The sequence below is a fragment of the Oreochromis niloticus genome, linkage group LG14 (genome assembly GCF_001858045.2).
Source record: "Oreochromis niloticus isolate F11D_XX linkage group LG14, O_niloticus_UMD_NMBU, whole genome shotgun sequence".
Taxonomy (NCBI): domain Eukaryota; kingdom Metazoa; phylum Chordata; class Actinopteri; order Cichliformes; family Cichlidae; genus Oreochromis; species Oreochromis niloticus.
This window is the reverse complement of record NC_031979.2, coordinates 24,385,358-24,406,595: the sequence shown is the minus strand read 5'-3', so window position 1 is coordinate 24,406,595 and position 21,238 is coordinate 24,385,358. Positions and strand designations below refer to the sequence as shown.

Sequence of the window (21,238 nt, the reverse complement as noted above, 5' to 3'; positions counted from 1 at the left end):
TTTCACATGTTTGGTTCACTCTCCAAATAATGGAGGTGGCTATTCCTCAAATCCAGATTCTAACACTTGAACCAATTTACCTTCCCAATATTTTAGTTGCAGCAAAGAACAGTTAAATGGTTAGCACTTTAAAGACAGGAAATCACTTTTCACTATTAAGGTGTATGGAGAATAGAGCAATCTGTTCTTAAAAATCATCTTAGCCTCATTAAACCAGATTTCTCCCGTGTTCATTATAGTTCCGCACATGCAGGTTCTTCTGGTTCGGCACCCAGTACCAACTTTCCAGCTGGTCTCCAGCTTCACTATATAAAGGGGAGAAATCTCATTAGCTTTATGATGCACACCTGTCCCTCCAGCCTCCCTGACACTGCCCCTTGAGCTCACAGTACCACCCCTCCCCTGCAGCTGAGCCAGCGACCGAACCTCCGTCACAGTAAGTAACAAGGAAGTCTTGGCCAAGATGTTCAACAGCTACACTGAGAGTTTCTGAAACCCACAGTCAATAAGTCATAGGGAATAATAAGTTATAAGTCAGTAGATAAACTGATTGATTTTCAGATTGTGAGTTTAACCCAGAAAAGTTGAGTTTTCGTCGAGAGTGCAACATCCTCGACATCTGGGCAACCACCTTCGGTCGCAAGGTGCAGTCGCAATCCTTGTACAAACTGCAGCCCCTCTCAAACAGATTGGAAAATGTTTGCAAAAAACTGCTTACTAAATTGCTTGCTAACTTTATAAATACAACAAATTGTTACCAGATTCCAATCAATCTGCCCAGATGAGCAAAACTCGTCTGTGATGAGTCTCTTTGCAAAAGCGGACTTAATTCATTTAAATGCAAGGTGGTTAAGTTCTGGTTATATTCCTATATAACAGCATGTAGTTTTAGAGCTTAATCAGGGACCTAAAGCACTTGGATTCTGAATGCAAGTATCTAATGGGAATTTGCGACAGACAGCCATGGATTTGAAACATTCGTAGATTTATCATAGCTAATTGCTGCAACATTGAGAACAGATGCATTTAATTGCAGGCTTGACCCCACTGAAGTGCAAACTGACTGACAGCAGACTGACTGTCTCTGTTGTTTTATCACCGTCTTGACGTACCAAATTCTGTCTGAAAACGGCACATGACTAGGTCCCTAACTTTAACATGGCCATTTCAAACGCTGTAAGATCGCAAGTTTATTGCACACCGTTGTAATAATTCTGTGACTGAAGCCGGTACAAAGATTAATATATCAATTTGTGTCAGCATACAGTGATAGACAAGTGAGTGGATATCAAAAGGTTTTTATTTTATTCTGAAATCTTTAATCTTAAGGAGACCCTTGGTTGTGAGTTGTGGGGCACAGAATTGTTATAATCATCTGCTTTTTGTTTTTTCCTAATAAGTATGTAATGTATTTATAAGAAAGAATAAAATAATTTAATTTCAGGAACTATATAGACTATTACTGCTGTAGTAGCAGTAGTTGTTGTTGTTGTTGTACTAGTAATACTACTATTCCATAGCAGTAATTACTGTCAGTATGTTTTTTAACTGCTGCTTTATTTTATCATCAAATGTCAGCGCATTTTTTGTCTCCCATCATGCCCTGCTTCTGAGGTTTCTTCCTGTTAAAAGGGAGTTTTTTTCTCCCCTTTGTCGCCAAGCGTTTGCTCAAAGTGGATCGTTTGATCATTTTATTGTAGAGGTTTTACCTTCAAATATCAAGTGTCTTGAGGCGACTGCTGTTGTGATTTGGCACTATATAAGTAAAATTTAACTGAACTTAAAATGTATTATATACATAAAGCCGCGTGTGGAGATCAAGGGTCAAGACACTGACCCACATGTTTACGAAGTCATCAATCACTATTTTTGCGTACATGCGAATGTTTTGTGGCACTGTGATCAGAACCTCGCAATGTCGGTCTTACTTGTTGCCTGTGGTGCTTTGACAGCTCTCTGAAAGATGTGCCTGAGGAATTCCAGTGAATAAAACCTGTGGCAGAACTCCTCTCAGAGATTGGCAACAGAGGCAAAGACAAGAACAGAAGAAGTAGAAGGCAGACAGTCAGAGAGAGCTACAAAAAAGCAAAAGGGAGTGAGAGAGACAGAGACACAGATGCAGAGTGTGCTTTTCATATTAATATTAATCAAAGTGGTCTGTGCAAGTGATTTCGGCTGTGCCTTTGTTGGCATGTATCTACAGTATATCCTCCAAAGGGCTGAATGGCACATTGCTTTCCACAAAGTCCTTCTGCGCATTCACTCCCGTAATCACACACTGATTCTGAATGATCTTTTAATCTACCCATCCAGAATGACTCATTCCAACTTAACCACACATAATCCAACAGCCTCTGATCTTTTCCGCATTTTCACTCTGTCTCTGCTGTCGGTGTGCCTGAGCTCCCCGCAAACCACGGCTTGTGCTGCACAGTGAACACCGTGACCAGTGTGACAACTGTAGAGCTCAAGTCTGGACAGCCACCGTTCCAAGTCCCTTTGCATTATTAATTCTCTCCCAGTGGAACTGCCTCTCCCTCCTGCTCCCAAAGACAAGCATCAATCAAGAAAGTGCCGTCTGGTTGAGGGCTGTGATGAGAATACACAAGCTCACTCGCAGACACGCACTTTGGGGCATGTGCTTTCCTGACCAAAGGTTCCTGTTGGCAAGCATACGTCAGACAAAATATGACATCAGATACGGTACAAAGAACAGCCTGTCTGAGGACTCAGAGTGCTGCCAGACAAGCCAATAACACACAGAAGTACGTGCACACATACACCCCGCACACACATACACCCCGCACACACAGACACACGTACACACTCTAAAACTGAAATTTTATTAAGCAATACAGTTCAGCTGCAAACCACTGGCAAATCAGGCAGTATGTTAGTAGGTAAACCCGATGACAAACATGTTTTTCGGAGACAAGAAAACATCCTGTGTTCATTGCCTTCCCTTTTTCCACCTCTCCCTGTTCCATAGCTAATACCAGCTGGCTATATAAGTCTCATTATCTCGTTCCAATCATTTATTAAATGTGGAACACCCCAGGTGCATTAGTATATTAGCCTGGATCAGTTAATGACCTTAAAATCTCATTTAACTGGGCAGAGGGATAAGCCGTTGAGACAACGACAAAGATAGACGTGTGGACAGAAGAATCACAGACAATGATAGACGAGGTGACGCAACACGCCTGGTAGAAACTAGTAATGGAACATAACAGTGGACGAATACTGCTGAACGTCACAGCTGACGTAGAATCCGAGGAAAGCTTTTAGCTGCAGTGCTCACTTAGCCAAAACACCAATTACATTGCCCAATAGCACACAGAGTGTTAGCATGTTTTGGGTGGACGTTGGTACAAAATCATTAGCACAGGAAGTTAATGACGGGTCAAAATCATTAGCCCCCGTGGCTAATGACAACACTCTGCTGCTGCTGAGCTGAACTGCTCTGAGTTTGTGATCTATTACCATACATGATGGACATGTCTACCTCAAGCAGCTCATGTCAAAGGAGCATGTGACAGTTTGATTCATTTATTACTGGCTATCATTTTCCTTTTTTAAATTAATATTACGCTCTGCATTTATGCTAACTGAAAACAAAAAAACTGAATAGCTCCTCAATCAGTCCTTTTTCAAGGTAAGATAAAGAGAGAGCTCAAACTGACAAATCCCAGTGCTTCTTTTATTTGCTCTGAATACACTGGCTAAATCACATCAATCAAAATATCAAAAATTAATGATAAAAGCCCAGAATTAGGATTTGGTAGGATTTTTTTGTTAAGATTGTCTGGATTTAATCGTGACAAAAAAACCAAAACGGATCCCATGCAGGACAGATTTTGAAATTCTTTCCATTTTGCCGTGAGGAAATGAATGAAAGTCTCCAAACAGATGATCAAGAAACAGGCACTTGCTGAAATCACATGAAGTGGACAGAAATGTCCGAGGAATTACAGTGGCATTGCTATTTTACCACCAGTACTGACTTATTTCACAGTGGGCCACCCGACAACTAAAGGAGTGCACAGGAATTGGTTCGTGTAATCATTAGACTCCCTTGAGGCCGGGCAAATCGGGATAAGGCATACCTTCTGTATCTGCTGCTGACCAGTCTGAAAGTGAACACCAGCATGGTCAAAAAAGTCAGCATTAGCACCCAAGAAATAAAAAAAGGATTAAATGAAACGTCAAAGTGACCAAGTCAGCAGCAGAGCCTTTTTTCATCTTTGCTCACTATGCTCCTTTTACTAAAGTCACACAACCCAGACTTCTTCATTTTATTTTTCACTTGCTTATAGAATCTGCTTTAAAATGCGGGATGAAAACGTTCAAATAAAAAAAGTCTCTGTGGCGTCTGACCCTCTCGGCTGCATTATAGGTGGGAAGTGTTGTCCTGGCTCCAGCGGGAACATCATCGTAGAGTTGGGTCCCTAATTAGCTTTGTTCTCATTTAGTCTACAACGCTGTCTCCCCTCAGACAGACAAATACACACATTTTCAAACACATATACACACATATAGACAGCAATGCAGAGAGAGGCGAGAGAGACCACCCCACAGCCCCTGAGATCTGGCCCTTCTTCTCTATTTCTCTTTCAATTAACCCTCTTCCTCCATCCTCTATCCGTTCATCTTTTTCTCTTGGCCTTTATCTCTCCTTCACTCTCTGCCTGAGCGTTCCCTATTCACAATCTTTAAAGTTTAGTCTAATTCAGTTTTATCTCCCATTCACTCTGCCAAGAAGGCAGGCAAAGAGCAGACCCATTAAAACAGGCTTAATGGAAGACTGTTGAACAGGCAGACAGGATTCAACAGCTTTTAGACCTAATTATTTTCTGTCCATCTTTGTAACGCTCGTTCTGCAGTTATACTGTATGGGCGTCACTGGCTGCAGGGGACAGACCTCTGTTCTTTTTTTAAATTTTTCTTCATCTAAACCTTCCCCCGCTTTTCATATCTTGCTCTCCATCAATTTTCACTCTGCTTAAATTGCTTTACACTTATTGTCATTGAGTGTTCATTAAGAGGTGGGCTAAAGAGTTTTTGTTTGCTTATGACTCTATTTCAAGAAAGCCAGAGTGAGCCGACGGAAGGAAAGAAGGAAAAAAGATGGAGTTGTCCTTGTAAATGAACAAAAGATGCTTGCTGACAAAGACTGGCAGCTGCCTTTGGTTTGTGCTGTGATCTTTAGCAGCTACATAAAGTGGCTCCGAAGTGAAAACAAAAGATGCTGTTGGCAACAGGAGACGGGCAACAGAGAGGGCTGCTCTCAGCCAGTGAAAACTGCATTTGACCGAGTCGCTGGAGAGCAACAAAAACAGTTCGATGCCTTCTCTGCATAATGACCTGAAGAAGGCCTTAATATCAAATGACTGTTCTTTTTTTATGAGTCAGGATCAGATGCAGTAAAGTCAGCTGGCTGGAATGTTTTATTCAGCTCTTCTGATGAGTCATGGGGGACATGGCAGATAATCACAAGACCACACCCTAAAGCTTCAGAGTGTGAAAAACTGAGGGCAAGTTGTCAAATGCTAGTAGAGACATCTCTTCTTACATCCGTGTGTGGCACATCTTCAGCCACGCTCACACATACACGCGTACTCCTTCAACAAAGGGTGTCACTGTACTGGCATCAGCAGCTAGTGTCATTGCCTTGAGGTTAAAGCAGATAAGAGAGGATTAGCATTCATTACTCCACAGAGTGATGATATACCCACTGCAAGCACACACAAAATGATGCACGGGCATTCTTAAAGCACACACACTCGAGGAGCATAGCCAAATGCTTTTCTCCAAAGATTACATTAATAATAGAAGGGAAGTACAAAGGAAACAACAGTAATACAGCATGTAATCCTTTGTATCATCAACAACTGCAGAGCTGGAAATCCTTAAACTGAAGCCTTTGGGATACATGACGAGTTTTGGCATTGTTGGGGGAAAAGAAAAAGAAAATAAGCACAACAGTAAAAAGGAATTAACTATTCAGTGCAAGATCCTTCTATTTCCATGATGGTTTCATGATGAAGTTACCCGTTTCCCATGTGCACTACCCAAGAGCACTCGGAACAAAAGTACGATTTGTTTAAAAAACTGATAAATGGGCGCTTTTCCCCCCTCAGAATCTTGTCTTCTCTACTGGAAAGGAGCATTCAGCACAGAGTGTCTTTTTCCCATAAAGAGCCAAAAGGGAGCAAAAGTAAAAGATGGGTAGAAAGAATAGAAACAAAGACTGAGATGGAGTCATGGGTTAAGGATGTATTCTGTTGGGGTGATATATCATGTAGAAAAGCATGACACAATGTGTCTTAATTCCCTCCCACACACACCGTGCATGACAGAGCAAAGGGCCATCACCCCCCTCCGTCTTCACATAGCGCCTTCCGGCTGCACACTCATCCACATCGATCCACATTGATCAAAGTCGGCTTGTACCACTTCAGCAAAGAGCGGGGAAACGCTGGACAGGGTGATCACCTTCTCTAAGCCTCTCTCACAATGGACTCATCTTGTCAGAGCTGCCACTGCCACGTATTGTATCCCGCTGTAGTCGCAAAACGTAATGTTGTGAGTCAACAAAGCCAATTAGAAGGAAAAAAGTATGAACAAATTCGGGCTAAAACTGAACAGAATTTACACAGAAGCTTACATGAAAAAGCTTGCTTGAGAAAATAAGGATCTGACTGCACTCTAGATGTCATTCAGATCAAATATTTGTGAGGACATGTAGTCCAGTCTAGACTTAAAATACCAGCAGGGAAGCTGCGGTGATAGACACTGCGGTGACAGACAGCAAGCTGTCGGCAGACCCAACACGACACAGCTGCTGTAGCCCTTCTGATGGCTGAGCCTGATACCGATGTAATCCAGTTAAAGCCTCCTGAAGAATCACAATGTCTAACAGCAAGCCCTGCAACATGCACTATAACAATAAAGGGATATTACAGACATTCTTCAATATTGCACATGCCGAAGAGCCGACTGGCACCACTCCCGTTCACTTCCGCACTCCCTTTCTCTGTTATTGCTTTCTTTCCATCTGTACACCATCTTCCTGCACTTCCCTTTTCTCGACCAGTCCATCATTGTCCATGTGACATAATTTGATTTCTGTCCATCACTCTTTCATTGTCTTTCACTTTATTTCGTTGCTACACAGTCTCTTTTCCTTTCTGACGCCACCCTCGTGTCTCATCCGTGTCTCTGCAGGGATTATACTCTCGGTGTCTTTTATGTCACGATGATGCAACTGGAGATGCAGACATTTTCTGCAAATGACATCATCTCATTGTGTTATCTCACCTTGTTTTATTTCATTTCATGTGTTCATTTGCTCAGGTTTGCATGAGTTGCTTCTTTCCGGGTGGATTTTACAGGCTGCCGTAAGAGGGTGAGTCAAAGTTGATGTATTAGTCTTTGTAGAAAGAAAAAGAGAGAAAAGCCGCGCTGAAAGCAGCAAAACATCCGCTCCATAATGGTCATGAAGGATCAATACTGCATGGCGACAAAGTGCTGATAAACAGTGTGGTTTCTGTTAATTAGCACTTCTCTAATGATCTCTCTCTCACACACATTTTCTCCTCCTCTTTTGCCCACTCTTTCACTTTCTGTACTTCCCTCCCACTCTCTTCATTCCCTTCCATTAAAACCCTTTCTTTCTCTGACTTGATCGCTTGGTCACTCCTCTGTCTAAGTCTGCTGACGCTGTCCTCCCAACCAACACTCTATCTCCGAGCAAAGAAAACAAAGTGAGGGGAGGAATCCGAGTTCTTTTCATAAGCGTGATGAATATCCCACTCCTGTGTTTGTGGCTGATGGCTCTCAAGGATGAGATTTAATGAAGCTCTCATCCAACTCTGATTATTTTCTAATTAAAGGAAGGAGTGATGAGGGCAATGAGTAAATTCATGAATGCATGTTTATAACTGCAGGGCAAAAAAAAAAAAACACGCCAATGACAGACGGCAAAGACAGTAATCATACTCCGCTGAATCTTGTTTACTGCACTCCATTGGGAATGGGAATACATGATCGTAGCACTTAAACAAATTACAAATCTAGCATAGAAGTATGTTTAACATGTTCAGCAAAATGCGCATGCATCTGCTGTAAATATTTTTTCTTAGTTGCATTAATCCGGCTGGACTTCACAGCTAAGAAACTGGATATCTGCAAACATTTTTTTTTAGGATGCTCGGGAGTTAGGAAGTTTTAGAGGCAGTTTTTCATACCTCTTGTATCTTGCCATTCAGTTCTTGTACCAATAATTTAGTTATTTGTCAAATGTGTTGCCTAGTTGGCCTTTTTAGAAGGTGAAAAAATAAAACCCTAATTAATATCTATGCTGTTTAATGTAAATGTTGTGTTTAAAAGTCCTTGTTGTATTTCAGAACTGAAGGTTGTACAGAGAGCGCAGCTAAAGTTTGGTTCTGCTAAGAGTAGTCACCAAGCGTAGCTGGTCAGTAAATCCCTTCAAAATATCAGGCTAAACCATTTCTAATTTAATATGTCTTAACATTAAGGATGTTAACCATTATTTTTTTGTCAAATGTTTGTGAAAATAATAATAATACACAAATGCATTTCTTGTCTTTCAGCAAGGCTTTGACGTTTTTACCAATTAGCCTAATTAGCCAAGACACTGTATTGTTTTCATCCTGTAATCAAATGCAGTGAGTCTATACTCTCTAAGCATAACAATAAGAGAGCAACAGTATGCAGTATGGGCTGAATGTTAACACTAGCTGTTTAGAAGTAAAATGTTAATAATGACAATGATCCCAAACATAATGCCATGCATCCATGTTTGCAATGCAAACCTTGATAAAAAACAAACATATAAGGGAACACTATGAGTTACGGATTGGCCTCCCCAGAACCTCAACATTATTGAAGCACTGGGGGATCATCTTGACCTAGAATGAAATAAAAGGCAGCCAACATCCAAAGAGGAGTTTTGAATGTCCTTCAAGAAGCCTGGAAAATGAGAAAGCTTTGCTAAAAGAGTTCAGGAAGTGTTGAAGTCTAAGCTACTTTCAACTGCTTGCTTGCCACAAGGGGACACCACAGCAGGTAGCTCTGCATGTTTGATTTCACAGAGTTTTTATGCTAGATGCCCTTCCTGACACAACCCCAAGGGGCATGTGTGTCTCCAGCTAAAATCGAAGCAGAGACCTTTCTGTTGCTAAAAGAATGTGTTCACTACTACACAACTGGAGAACAAAACTGTTCATACCAAATATTGACTTGTTAAAATTGTATAACCTCTGTTTTTGCCTTAGATACTGTGTCTTAATCTGTTTTTTACATGTTTCATGTGACTATGGAGCAGCTAAAAGTAGTTCGTTTCATTCACTGCACCTATTTCTCATTTTCCTAGAAAATGCACAGTACTGTAGATGAAAAGCAATTTTCAAAGACACAACAGTTTGTCGTGTGGAGACATTCATTTCAATCCAGTTTGGTTTTGCACAACACCACAACTATCAGTCTCTTATTGGAAGCAGTGCTGCAGACTGCCCGCACAACACGTCTGCCTTTGTTTCCACTTTGATCATCCAAACGCTCTCCTGACCCACTCTAATTTCTCTGTTCCAATGCCTTGTGATTTGCGAGCCATCCTGCCGTGGCTTCCATGACGACACATAATCGCTTCAAAATGTCCAATGACACAACAGCGTGAGACTTGCCCAGCCTCCAGTTTCCTGCCTGCTCTAGCCTGCAATATCATTAACCAGGCACCAAAGCCACTCTATCGTGATTACCTACCTGAGGTGAATACTTATTATTTTTCAGGACCCTTTGTGCTTTACCGAGATTGTGCTTGTGTCATTGTGTGAGTGGGTGTCTGCAGGCGAGAGTAAGTGTTTGCTCCTCATGTCAGTTTGTGTGTTTATGTGTTGGAACCTGAAAGTGAATGATTACACTTCAGAAGAGTTACTGCACGATGCCCGCACTCGTGCGATCGGATGAAGAGTGCGGGGTCAGTGACGGACAGAGAGAAGCGGAGATGGAGCAAAGACAGGGGTAGGCAGAATTACGGTGCAGCCAATCGACAGAAGCAGGAAAACAAGTTGGCAGATGACTCTCTGTCCTGGGGTGAATTAATGTTCTGTTGCTTCCACTCTCCATTTACTTCACTCTCCACCCCCTTACACCTTACGTGTCTGCAGTCTCATTTAAATGTTTGTTTTATTACATCAACCTGAAAGAATTACAAATGGAGAGCTTTGAAAGCAGTCCGAAGATAGCGAGAGGTGAGGTCAAAAAAAGGGGGGGAGGTGGAGGAGGAGGAGGGACAGCGATCAGCACACGCGGAGAAAGACGATGAGTTAGTTTGGTGAGACGGGGGACGGGGATGGGGGGGGGTCGAGACAGGCTAACAGGAATGGATCGCGCCATAACTGATTAGATATTCTATCCACAACAGCGCTAGCAGCAGGAGTAGCAATAGCAATGGGACATCACGACTCAGCACGCAGATATCCTGATATTACCTCTAAATGTCCAGGGCCCTCCAGTTTCTTAAGAAAACACATGCAGAAGTACGCATACGCAATGCAGGAAGAATGACACACATATTTGTAGAGAAATACGCACAGAAAGATCACAAGTTGAAAAATGAAGGGTGCCAAAAGGTGAAAGAGGGAAGTTTCCATGAGCTGGGAGGCTATTCCTGAATGCCCTTGTATATATTTTGGCTCTGGTGTTGTTGTGTCATGTCTCCATGCTGATGCAGCATGTTTAAAGATGGATGTGTGTGTGCGTACGTGCGTCTATGCTGATGCAGTGTATCCACAGATGGATGTAATGGTGGCCTCTCTGAGGACAGAGAGGCATTTAGAGGAGATGTTTCAAGGGAGGACCTGCTCATGAATATAGCCAGACAAAGTTAATAGCTGCTGGCTGCGTGTGTTCACTCCTCAGTTCATGGCAATGTGCTAATAAAAGTCTCTCTTAGGCCAATATGTGTGAAATGTTATATATAGCATATCCTGCTTAGTAAGACCAGACAATATAAAAATGGATCTGCAGAAATCATAAGAAACAAACAGAAGTATAAAAGTCACCGAAAGGTGACTTTGGGGTCAAACTGAACGTATCAGCTAGAAAATCAGCAAACACTGTCTGGTATGTGACTTGTTCTGTATACTTACTTGGTAAAAAAAAAAAAAAAAATACAGTCTAATTTATTTCACTCTAATTTTCTGCAGTTAAACAGCCTTTGACATAAGTGTTTTTGCCACAGAGTGTAAGGTCTAATGGGAATCACTGCTAATTTTAGCAATCTAGGCTAACTAGCTTTCACTTCCTTAATTTTTCAAAGTGTAATGGGAGCTCCCAGATGCCAGGACACAGCATCTGCTAACAATGCTCACCCGTGACTGCCCAGCAACTGATTACTCAAAAAAAAGCTTGTTTCCTAAAATATGATAATTTTGCAAAAAAGCATAATGATTGTAGACTACTGAAGTAATTACAGTGAAATGAGCAAACAGCCTGGAAACGAACTAAAAACTGCACTCAAATTAAAAAACAAAAAATGTAAAATGAAATAAAACTAATGTAAAAATATTACACCATAACTCTGGTCCCCTGAAGGCCAAAGATGACACAACAAAGACGCTTAAATTTTGTCCATCGTCTAACTAATAAAGCCCCAGACGAACAAATGTCTCACCAAAACATGATGAAAAGTGATAAAAGATAAAATCGCTGTGTGTGAAATGGAAATGAAAGTGTCTGGGATGCCTGTAAGGTAAAAAAAAAGAAGAAGAAGAAAGGGGAGAAAGGGGGATGGAGGGCGGGATGGGTTGAGTAGAGACAGATTAACAGAGGTAATGAGAGGAGAGGATGAGAGCGAAGAGCATGGCAGGAGAATGCAGATACAGAGCAGATTAACTCTGTCGGAGTACGTTTCCTTTTCAAAGAGTTCTTATTCAATATACTGCATCCCTCTGTGGACTACACACTAACACACACTCACACCTCCACTTCTGTTTTCTGCCGGGCTCTCATCTCAATATATATTGCCTAGCCTATTCTGCTGTTATCTGTTCTCGTTGCTTTCCTCTCGCCCGCTCTTGCTCACCCCTTACATTTTTGAAAACATTTTCAAGGACTTTGAGGTATACAGTATAGCTATGTAGGTCACTATACCTTCCCAATGCTGCTGGCTTGTGTGTCTCTGCAATGTGGCGATGTATGTGTGACTGTTGAGTGTGGCTTTTAAACACTGATCACTGACACCAGGTGATCAGTGCGTAAATATATTTGTATATTGCAAACTAAGCATACAGTATTGATTCAAACACTAGAGCTTTACAACACAAATACATCAGCGTTGTTGGTTCAGAGGATAATGAGTTTACCAAAGCTGGAGTGGGTTGTTTTTCCTCTGACTATCTTGCATGAATTATTAAGGTCCTTTGGGCAACTTTAAACAAACATAATGATACTCCGTCTTATTTGATTAGAATGTGTTTCTTTAGTCCCCACTGGTTGGTACATCAAAGTCTGTTTTTTTAAGTAAGGATTCAACAGAAATCAGACCTTGTTGTAGACTAGAACCACATTCCAGCGACTCTGATAACAGCTGACCTTTTTTAAATATTAAAATAAGCTTCTGTGCTTTTTTTCAGTGCCTACGAAGCTTTTGCTTCTTACAAGAAAATATTGTAATAACCTCACTTGTTGCTTGCGCCACTCTATCACTTCCTTAATGCACTTGAACAGGCACTCTGGTGTTTATGGCGGTAATAACACACATCACCATTGGTGTGATGATAGCAAGGGATTCCCTGTGTTATTGCAACAATACAGTCACCAGATCTCAAGGACACGTGGAATCACTGGTATAATCTTAACCTTTAAAGGTTTGCAAAATGAAACTTGTGTGCGGCACATTTAATATGCATAAACAGTGGCAGGACTTTATTAAGCTCAGACAATAACAGCACATTTACAGGCCAAACTTTCAGTTAAGAACTTGGCTGCGTTGGGTCTAACAAACAGCATCTTGGAGAATATACTTCAAATGCTCTGCTGAATGAAAAGATCCAGGAAGGAACGGCACTTGTATGCTCAGCTGTAGCCCGTCTGGTTCTCCGGCGTTTTATGTGACACATCACTGGGGTTTGGCTCGAGTGTGACATGAACATCCCCTGGATTGCCAAATCTAAATATGTCCTTACCTAATAAAAGTCAGACCCCACACTGACCATAAAACTTGAGACAAAAGGATTGCAGTACTTCAAACAGTGTTTGATCTTTCATTGCTGAACTTTCTCTTTGTCTATGTTGGTTTTCTTTTGCCTTTTTCATTCTGGCAACTACAGTTTTGAACACAATGAGCAAGTCAAATTAAATCAAACCAGTGCCCCTCTATAAACACATTCTTTATAAGATGTTTTTTCTGGCTTTGTACAAAGAGTCAATTGAAACCCCTTCTGCCTGATTGGTTAATTACCATAAATCATCTAACAGCCCATTATTCAACATTACATCCGAACAAAATTGCTGACAGACTGTTAAAATTGTGACATACTATATTTACACCATACGTTTGACCAACTTGAATGTAGGCCACCAAATTACTTGTAGCTTGGTGTAACATGCAAGTATGTTTACTCAACCAAAACTATTAATAATAAAAAGAAAAATATTAAATTGTGCAAGAAAGAGAGAAGGACTTGACAGCACGCACTATGCTGTTTTTCACATTTATTCACCACATGGCAAAGAAAGGCTGCAGATTCAGGACAAAACGCCCTTGAAGTTTACTCAGTGAAAAGGTGAGGAACAATTACAAATACACTCAACCTAAATAGAACTTTCTTTTCTCTTCACCATCTTTCATGTAACATTTTTTCTGCCAAACCTCAAGTTCCACCAGCATAAATAAGGGAAGGGCAGAGAAAATGCATTACTTATACAACATTTAATGCTCCCTTCTTATCACAGAATTTCCTTTAAAAACTACTAATATATGTCTGTGAGGACTTTGAAGTTTTTGTGTGTGTGTGTAATGTTGTTTTCTTTGAAACAAATAATTTGATAATCCTCAGCGGGCTTGTTAGAATTCATGTAAATACAGAATAACAATATATTCCGTACAAGATGAAAAAAATCTTCGTAGGGAAATTGCGATTATAAAAACTCCCGCTCCCCAAAGAACAAAACTAAACTTCCTCATGTTTCCTGTTAAAATAATGTATTTTTAAGAATAGAACACATTTTCAACAATGTATCATTTGGTAACTTTGAAAGTAGCTATTCAACACACACAAGCTTTAAAGGGATCTAAACTTCTTATAGAAAAAAGCCAATTTACAACACTTATAGTGGAATCAAGTTTAATATTTTAAAATAAATATCAAACGGCCAATTAAAAAACAGAAGTTTTAATGAGAAGAAATTGCTGAGGAAGTCAACTCGCTGTCAGATAATTTTAGCCCAGTCATCAGTAGCCAGTCTGTTATACTTCAGCGAAACCCCTTTGGCTTTTTTGGCTCACGCTCACCTGTTTCCCATCACAGTCCAATGGTAAGTTTATTGTATTTCGTCAGCTTAAATGCCCCCAGATTTGCTTTTTATTCACTTGCAGTGAAACCAGCTTTCTGTCCAGCTGCTAATAGCAACAAGCTGTTGAATTCCTTCAGCAGGAGACAAAAGAAAGAGCATATCCCACTGTTTTCCATTCTCTCAAACAGTTACAAAAATACATTGTTTGTTCAAATCTTCTGAAACGGACTCTTTAGCACACGTGAGTACATCCTGATCTGGCATCTCTTTTTGTTTAAACGTAAATAATTTTAAGAGTAGAGGTTATACAAGGTCACTCCCATGCCATGACATCTAAAGGTGAATTCAGCAACCACTCTCTTCTGCAGAGTTTCTGCACCAGGACATGGCATCAAGCTACTTCTGTGCTTGGCAGGCTGAACTGAGAAATTTTTCAATACGACACAACTGCACGCAAAGTCAGAAGTGAACACCAACTCACAGAAACTCACTGTTAAAAATGAGAACTCAGGTTGTAGACATGTCTGGTACGTTTGAAAAACTTGAAAAAATGACCTATTAGAGAAGAGTTTTGAGTATTTGAACAAAGTGGTAGGTGCTGTTTGATTTATTATCGTAGACAACCTCTAAACAGAATGATTGAAGACTGGTAAAGAAGCATTACATTATCAGTACTTCTTCCAATAGCAAATTAAAACTAAATAAAAACATTTTGAAGTTGTGCTGTGTACCTAGACAGATTCCTCATGTCTTTGCAAACATCGTATTCTTTGTTACTTGAGTTACTTGAGTCCAGGCCATGAGGTCAGTCTCACTGTAATATCGGTCAATCCTAAAGAGCCTCTGCCTCTGACTCATTTCCTGTCCGCTTTTATCGCCCCATCCTCTGTTATACGCCCCCTAAATGGAACTTTCCACCATATTCACCACTGACAAAAACCTATTTTTGTGACATTGCTGAATGGCTGAATGAAGTTTAGGTATAAATAGGTATAAATAAAGGTATTATCATAAGAGACCAACTGGTAAGAATGCACAAGGCTCTGATGTGAAAATAAAATGTGCATTTACTGAATCTGAGAAAGACTTGATTCAATACATAAAGAAGATCAAATTAAGGAAGCTATCCATGTGTCTTTCTATTTCTCCTGCTACAAGTCCTCCTTTCCTTTGCTAGCCTGCATTGTAAAAGCACTGAAGGGCAGGTGGTGTGAAAAATTATCCTGAGGTGGGAAGCCACGTTTACCACCATCCATCCCTTTACTCCTATTTTTCCATCCACATTCTCCTGCCTGTCCTTCCCTTATCCCCTTGCCCCTTCTCCCTGCCTGGCTATGTATTATGAATTCATCTGCAGATAAAGCAGATCTATCATTCTGTCATGAAGGCAGGGAAGGGAGGTAGACTGTGGAATGCCCTGGCACTGAAAGCAGGGAAGGGCTGTGTGCATAGTGCTATGCTTCCTTGCACATTCCCTGCTGCGCCTGCTCTTGCCCTCTCCAGCTCTGTCTGTCTGTCTGTTCTCATGATCCATGCAAGGCCCCAGCTGCCCCGCTTATCCATTCCTGTCTTACCTGTACCAACTAAACCCACACAAGCCACCTTAGCTTCAGCCAAACAGCCCATAACTGTAATAACACAGTGCCTGGCTTAACAAGAAATCCATCCCCAGGTATAAACCAAGGCCTGGACTGCTTGACTAACTCTCAGCTCAAGTCTCCAGTTACACAGAATAACACCCTTCTTGCCAATCAGATAGGGGACAAATTACAAGACGTGCACAAGAGAGTACACAGAGCTCTAGGATCCAGAACGACTGTGCCCACTGGAGCCAAAATATAGAGATTTACCTCACCGATAGCTCTGCATTCAGCACATATAAAACATATGAAGTAATGAGAAAGCAGTTAGAGGCATGTGTGTGCATGTTGTACATTTGTCTTGTGTACGTTTACTTTTCTCATCTTTCGATGCAAAACAACCTCTCAGCCATCATGCTTGGCTCTCAGCCACTGGCCAGCCTTTATACCCAATCTCGTTAATGTTGATGAAATAAAAAATAAACTGTATGAGTGTTTATAACATTTTGCGGCATCAAATTTAAGAATACATCCATCCAATTTTCTTAACCAATCGAATTCCTATCCCAGCTGTCATTGGGGAAGAGGGTGAATAGAAACAATCATTCGCTCTCACAGTCACACTTCGAATCATATTTAACCTAACGTGTTTTTTGACTGCAAGAGGAAGAACCCAGCCATCCGGCCAACCAAACCCAAGACGTTCTTCCTTTGTGACAGTGTGAATCACTGCTGCACTTCATACGTGTGTTATCAAAATCTACCTCCCTGACTGTCTCTTCTTTTTCTTTAACTAAGTTCACATCTGACTTTGTCTCCTTGAAACTGTGTTTTATATCAAAAGAAAAACGCCTTAATTAAATTATGTCAGCATCTTCTTATTAAATTAATAACATCTGAGATATCAATGCTTTTGTTGGCGTTTGTTCCCCTAGAGCATCTGCATTGCAGTATACAGAGTATATTGTCAAAATGAGGTGTTTATTCTTTAACTATGCTAACATTATGGCGGTAGGGTAAGTTTTGTATCTTCTTAGTGATTTCCTCCAGATTCACCAAGAAGCAGATGTTTCTAGTTTGGACTGAACATTGTTTGGACTGATTTTGTTCTATTTGTAAAAGTATTAACATTCCCATCAGTCTCAGCTATACTTTGTGTTTAGTTGGCAAACATTTGTATGCTAACATGCCAAACAATGATGGGGGCAGCTGTAAAGCAGACACATTAAACATCATCACTAATCTTAGCATGGCTCTAGATTCAGTTCCGCTCAAAACCGGCTCAAAATCAGAAACCTCTCCAACCACAGTGGTTAGCTGCCTTGAGCTAACATTCATGAGTCAAGATGCAAAACCTCTCCAACGTCTCCAGTCGCCAGAATCAAACCTTTGTCCTCTGTCCACCTTTTGTACCACTTACACTTACAACAAAAGCAGTTAAGCTTATTGCAAAATGTAGTAAGTAAAATTGGTTGAAAGCTTGTAAACAGATTTGGTGACAAGCTACACTGCGACATAAATATCCGTGTCATTTCTTCTGGAAGTTTTAATCAAAACTTCCAGAAGGAGCCTAGATTAAAAAGCCTAGGGCGTTTTAATCTCTTTTAAGCATCGGATAAATAATTCTCGCCCCATTTATTATACCTTAATATATGTATTTGTGTTTTCTTCACAACTTCTCAGTCCATTCCATTTTCCTCCCTCTTTCCATCCACTCTGCCGTTTGATTTTTCTTCCCCTGTCTCGGAGAGAGGAGCTGCATAGTGGGAGTGTGTTGTCTCAGTGCCAGGGCAAAAATAGACAGTAAATTACAGAGCCTTCTGAGAACACCCCACTGTGCTGCATGACCTCAAAATAACACACACAGACATGTACCCACAGACTTACATACAAACGTGAATTACACAGTATGCTGTCCTACTTCTCTATTTCCCATGCAGCCTGTTGATGTGACGATCACACAAAATCTTTTGCAACTTTGTGCCAACCAACAGTCCTGCACCGGAGTTATGCGCCTGCAAAGGAAACTCTGAGTCTGATTCACAGATGTTAATGCGATCATGGTCTCATCTCAGCTTACCCTGACACACAAACATACTTTTAAAAATATTTATACAGATCTATATGCATCTATTGCCAAAGTATAACCAAATGTAGTCATAAGAAGCACAGCAATAAAATAATATTTTATGTCTATTTTATAGTCGAGTTAAACTGATCAATTCTCCAAATACGTCTGTTTATAGGTTTTTGCACTACGAATTCTCAGACCACCCTTGTCAGCAGCATAAGCTCAAAAAACCTCCACAAAAACAAAAAAACAGGGCAGTGCTGATTGAACATCACAGGTGTTTGTCATACTCACCTTGAGAGAGTCAAAACAGGCAATGACTCTGCCATTTTCCACTTGACAGCTCTTGGCAGGGTGGGCGAACTTGCACTCACTGTCTGGTCGTGAACAAGTTCCTCTCTGGAATTCCCGACAAACCTCCAGTGTCAGCCACTTTGTGTCCCGGATCGGTGTCACATTCACCGCCATTTTAAACCAGGAAGGAGGGGTCGATTAAGAGTAATAGATATCCAGCAAATGCAGTTATGTCTATTTCTGTATGTTTCTAATAACACTGAGGCAAATGATGAGAAAGCACAGATAAAGGACATGGGAAAAAGGCAGACTTTACAGATTTTCTCCCCAGGGTCTGACTCTGAATTTAAGCCTAAGAGGCCTTGCTGTCGTCTACCACCTGTGGCCCATCCTAAGAGTCTGTTTGGGGCTCCTTCAGCACCTGTCACCCAGGGCTTAGGCTGCTGACGGCCAGAGAGACCTGCTTTGTAATCGCTCTCTTTCAAACACCCACACCATGCACACCAGTTCTCCCTGTGCCTTGCTTGCTCCTCAGCTGAACTGTCAGGTGAGATGAATGGCAAAACACATTATCGATCGAGTTGGCCCGTGATGAAAAGATGCATGGCTGGAGGAGAGAAGAAAGCAGGAGAGGAGGAGGAGGAGAAGGGGGAGAGGGGCCGGTGGAGGGGACAGCAAAGAGACAATCTTCTTCTGCTAAAACGAGCCGATAAAAACGCTGTGTCTTCAGTATCGGCCTCTGTCTGCGGAGAAAGGTGGCGTGTTTGACTTCCACAGAGGAGGTCTGAGTGGCATGGGTGGAGAGAGGTCTGGCTGGCAGACAGAGGAGGAGATGGAGGGGAGGAGGGAGGTGTCAGTAATGTGGAGACAGCCTCAGTGGACGAGGCTGGCAATCATGGCAGTCCTGGTGCTCGTGGTGTGGCTGGCAGCTCCAGCAGACGTGGACAGGCGCAGAGGCACACGCGGCTTCAGCGGAGCCAAACAGCCACAGGGGTCAGCGAATGAAGGCACTTCTCTCTGTGGAGAAGGAGGGAAGAGTATCAGGGTAACAGCGCTTATTGCACATACATGCTCACAAACACAAGGCTAATACTCTTCCTCTCAAAAACACACAATTGGATTCAGACACAAAGCCTCATTTGAACTTGCCTCCCATTCATTTTGTCGTGCACGCTCTCTCACAGTAGCTCTCGCAGACACTACCAGGCTCTCAGCTGGAAAATCAAACACCACATTGCTAACAGGAAAGCTCAGCAAAGCTCAAGCATTCAGCCACAGACAATTTATTTCAAAAGTCGACCATGAAGAAGAGAGAGGGGGGAGACAGAAAGTGGAAGAGGGACAATTATGTTATGCATCTTTGTCTGCATCAGTATTAATTAACATTTCAAATTAGCGCCGTAAACAAACAGAAAATAATGAATGACAAGTCAACGATAACAATACAAAGAAAAAAGAAACACAATAAACAAAAATCAAGTAACTATACTGCAAAATACTGCAGCCAGTACTTACACGCAGCTAATGGCGAGCACTCGAGTATCAAAGTATTGATTAGTGATTTAACAATCGGCCCATCCCCAGTAAGATTAAAAGTAGCCTATCAGCAGGCTAGACAGTCCCAGCGTCACTGCTGGAAGGTTGCCGGGTAGGACAAACAAGGCAATGACTTGATAAAGGTCGGTAGAGAAGAGGGAAATATTTGGGACATGCTTCTTCTTTTTACTTTTGTTACACTCATTCCTGCGTGATATTTAAAGCATTTCATCTGAGAAAAAGTGGTTGCTGAAAGAACATGACTGTCCCTCAAATCTCCAACAGCTTACAGGAAGTGCCCCAAAACCTACATCCCACCAGTGATTACATCACTTCTAGGTCTCCCACACTTTAAGAGATGAAATGTTTCTGTGACCGTGCTATCATGAAACAGTGGTATGAAGTTTATATAAAGCATCCAACTAGATAGGAGTCCTCTGGTAACTTCAAAATGACCTTATTTAGAGTGACCTCTCAGTCAGTCTCACCGTGGCCTGTGATTCACACAGAGGCTCTAGTCCTAAATATGTATTCCTGGTATTAGGTAATGCCTCTTTAACTCCAAAGCATGGTATCGTTTCAGTGGGGTTAAATTAGCATTTATAGTGTGTAGAGGAAGAAAACTAAGCCAGAAAAAAACAAGCAAATCAACTCACCAAAGTCTGTGTGGATAGATATTAAGTCTTAAACATGACTTTAAAACCTACTCTCAGGTGGTTGTACTAAATCATTTATCTCACTGGGCTGTCACAAAAAAACCCTTAATGATGCCAGATATTTAACAGTAAAGGAGCATCAAGGACCAACTTTTGTCTGATTTTTAATCAGTAGTCTAGCAATGTGGCCAAGAGTTAAAAATGTCAGCTTGAAGAAAAATGAAGAGGTGCATGACTTAGGAAGGGAAAAAGTATAATAAAATGAAAGTACTTGGTCAAGCATTGATTGCTCCTATTTGGGCCAGTCACTTCGTGAACTACTTTTTCAGCCCAAAGCTGATATTTTGGGCAGTGCGGATATGTGCAAGTGGCAGCAGAGTGAATAGAGAGATGACTGCTGCTTGCCAAAATTAGTCTTTTACATCACCCACTCTTTCTTCCTGACCTTTCTGGTATACAACATATATTCAAACATTGTTTTTTTTTACGCTGAAATCTCTAAGACACACATGTCAAGATGTGAGTCAGCACTTCCTGTATGCAAACAGAAGTACAGGAAG

General features: G+C 41.3%; 1 protein-coding gene and 1 long non-coding RNA gene across 12 annotated transcripts in view; both read right to left on the bottom strand.

The window, feature by feature from the left end:
* LOC100691837 (muscleblind-like protein 1) overlaps positions 1–21,238 on the bottom strand; it is a 65,895-nt gene that overhangs the window by 25,073 nt on the left and 19,584 nt on the right. For all 11 annotated transcript variants that reach the window (XM_025898108.1, XM_025898102.1, XM_025898105.1 and 8 more), the window contains exon 2: positions 18,487–19,503. In XM_025898108.1, coding sequence (XP_025753893.1) covers positions 18,487–18,660 — 174 coding nt within the window. In that variant the 5' untranslated portion in view covers positions 18,661–19,503. The remainder of the gene's footprint in view (positions 1–18,486; positions 19,504–21,238) is intronic.
* On the bottom strand, positions 1,075–17,757 carry LOC112842121 (uncharacterized). Its single transcript, XR_003213776.1, has 3 exons — positions 16,895–17,757; positions 12,421–12,423; positions 1,075–1,084 (listed from the first exon to the last, which is right to left on the bottom strand). It is a non-coding gene; the product is annotated as an uncharacterized LOC112842121 (long non-coding RNA).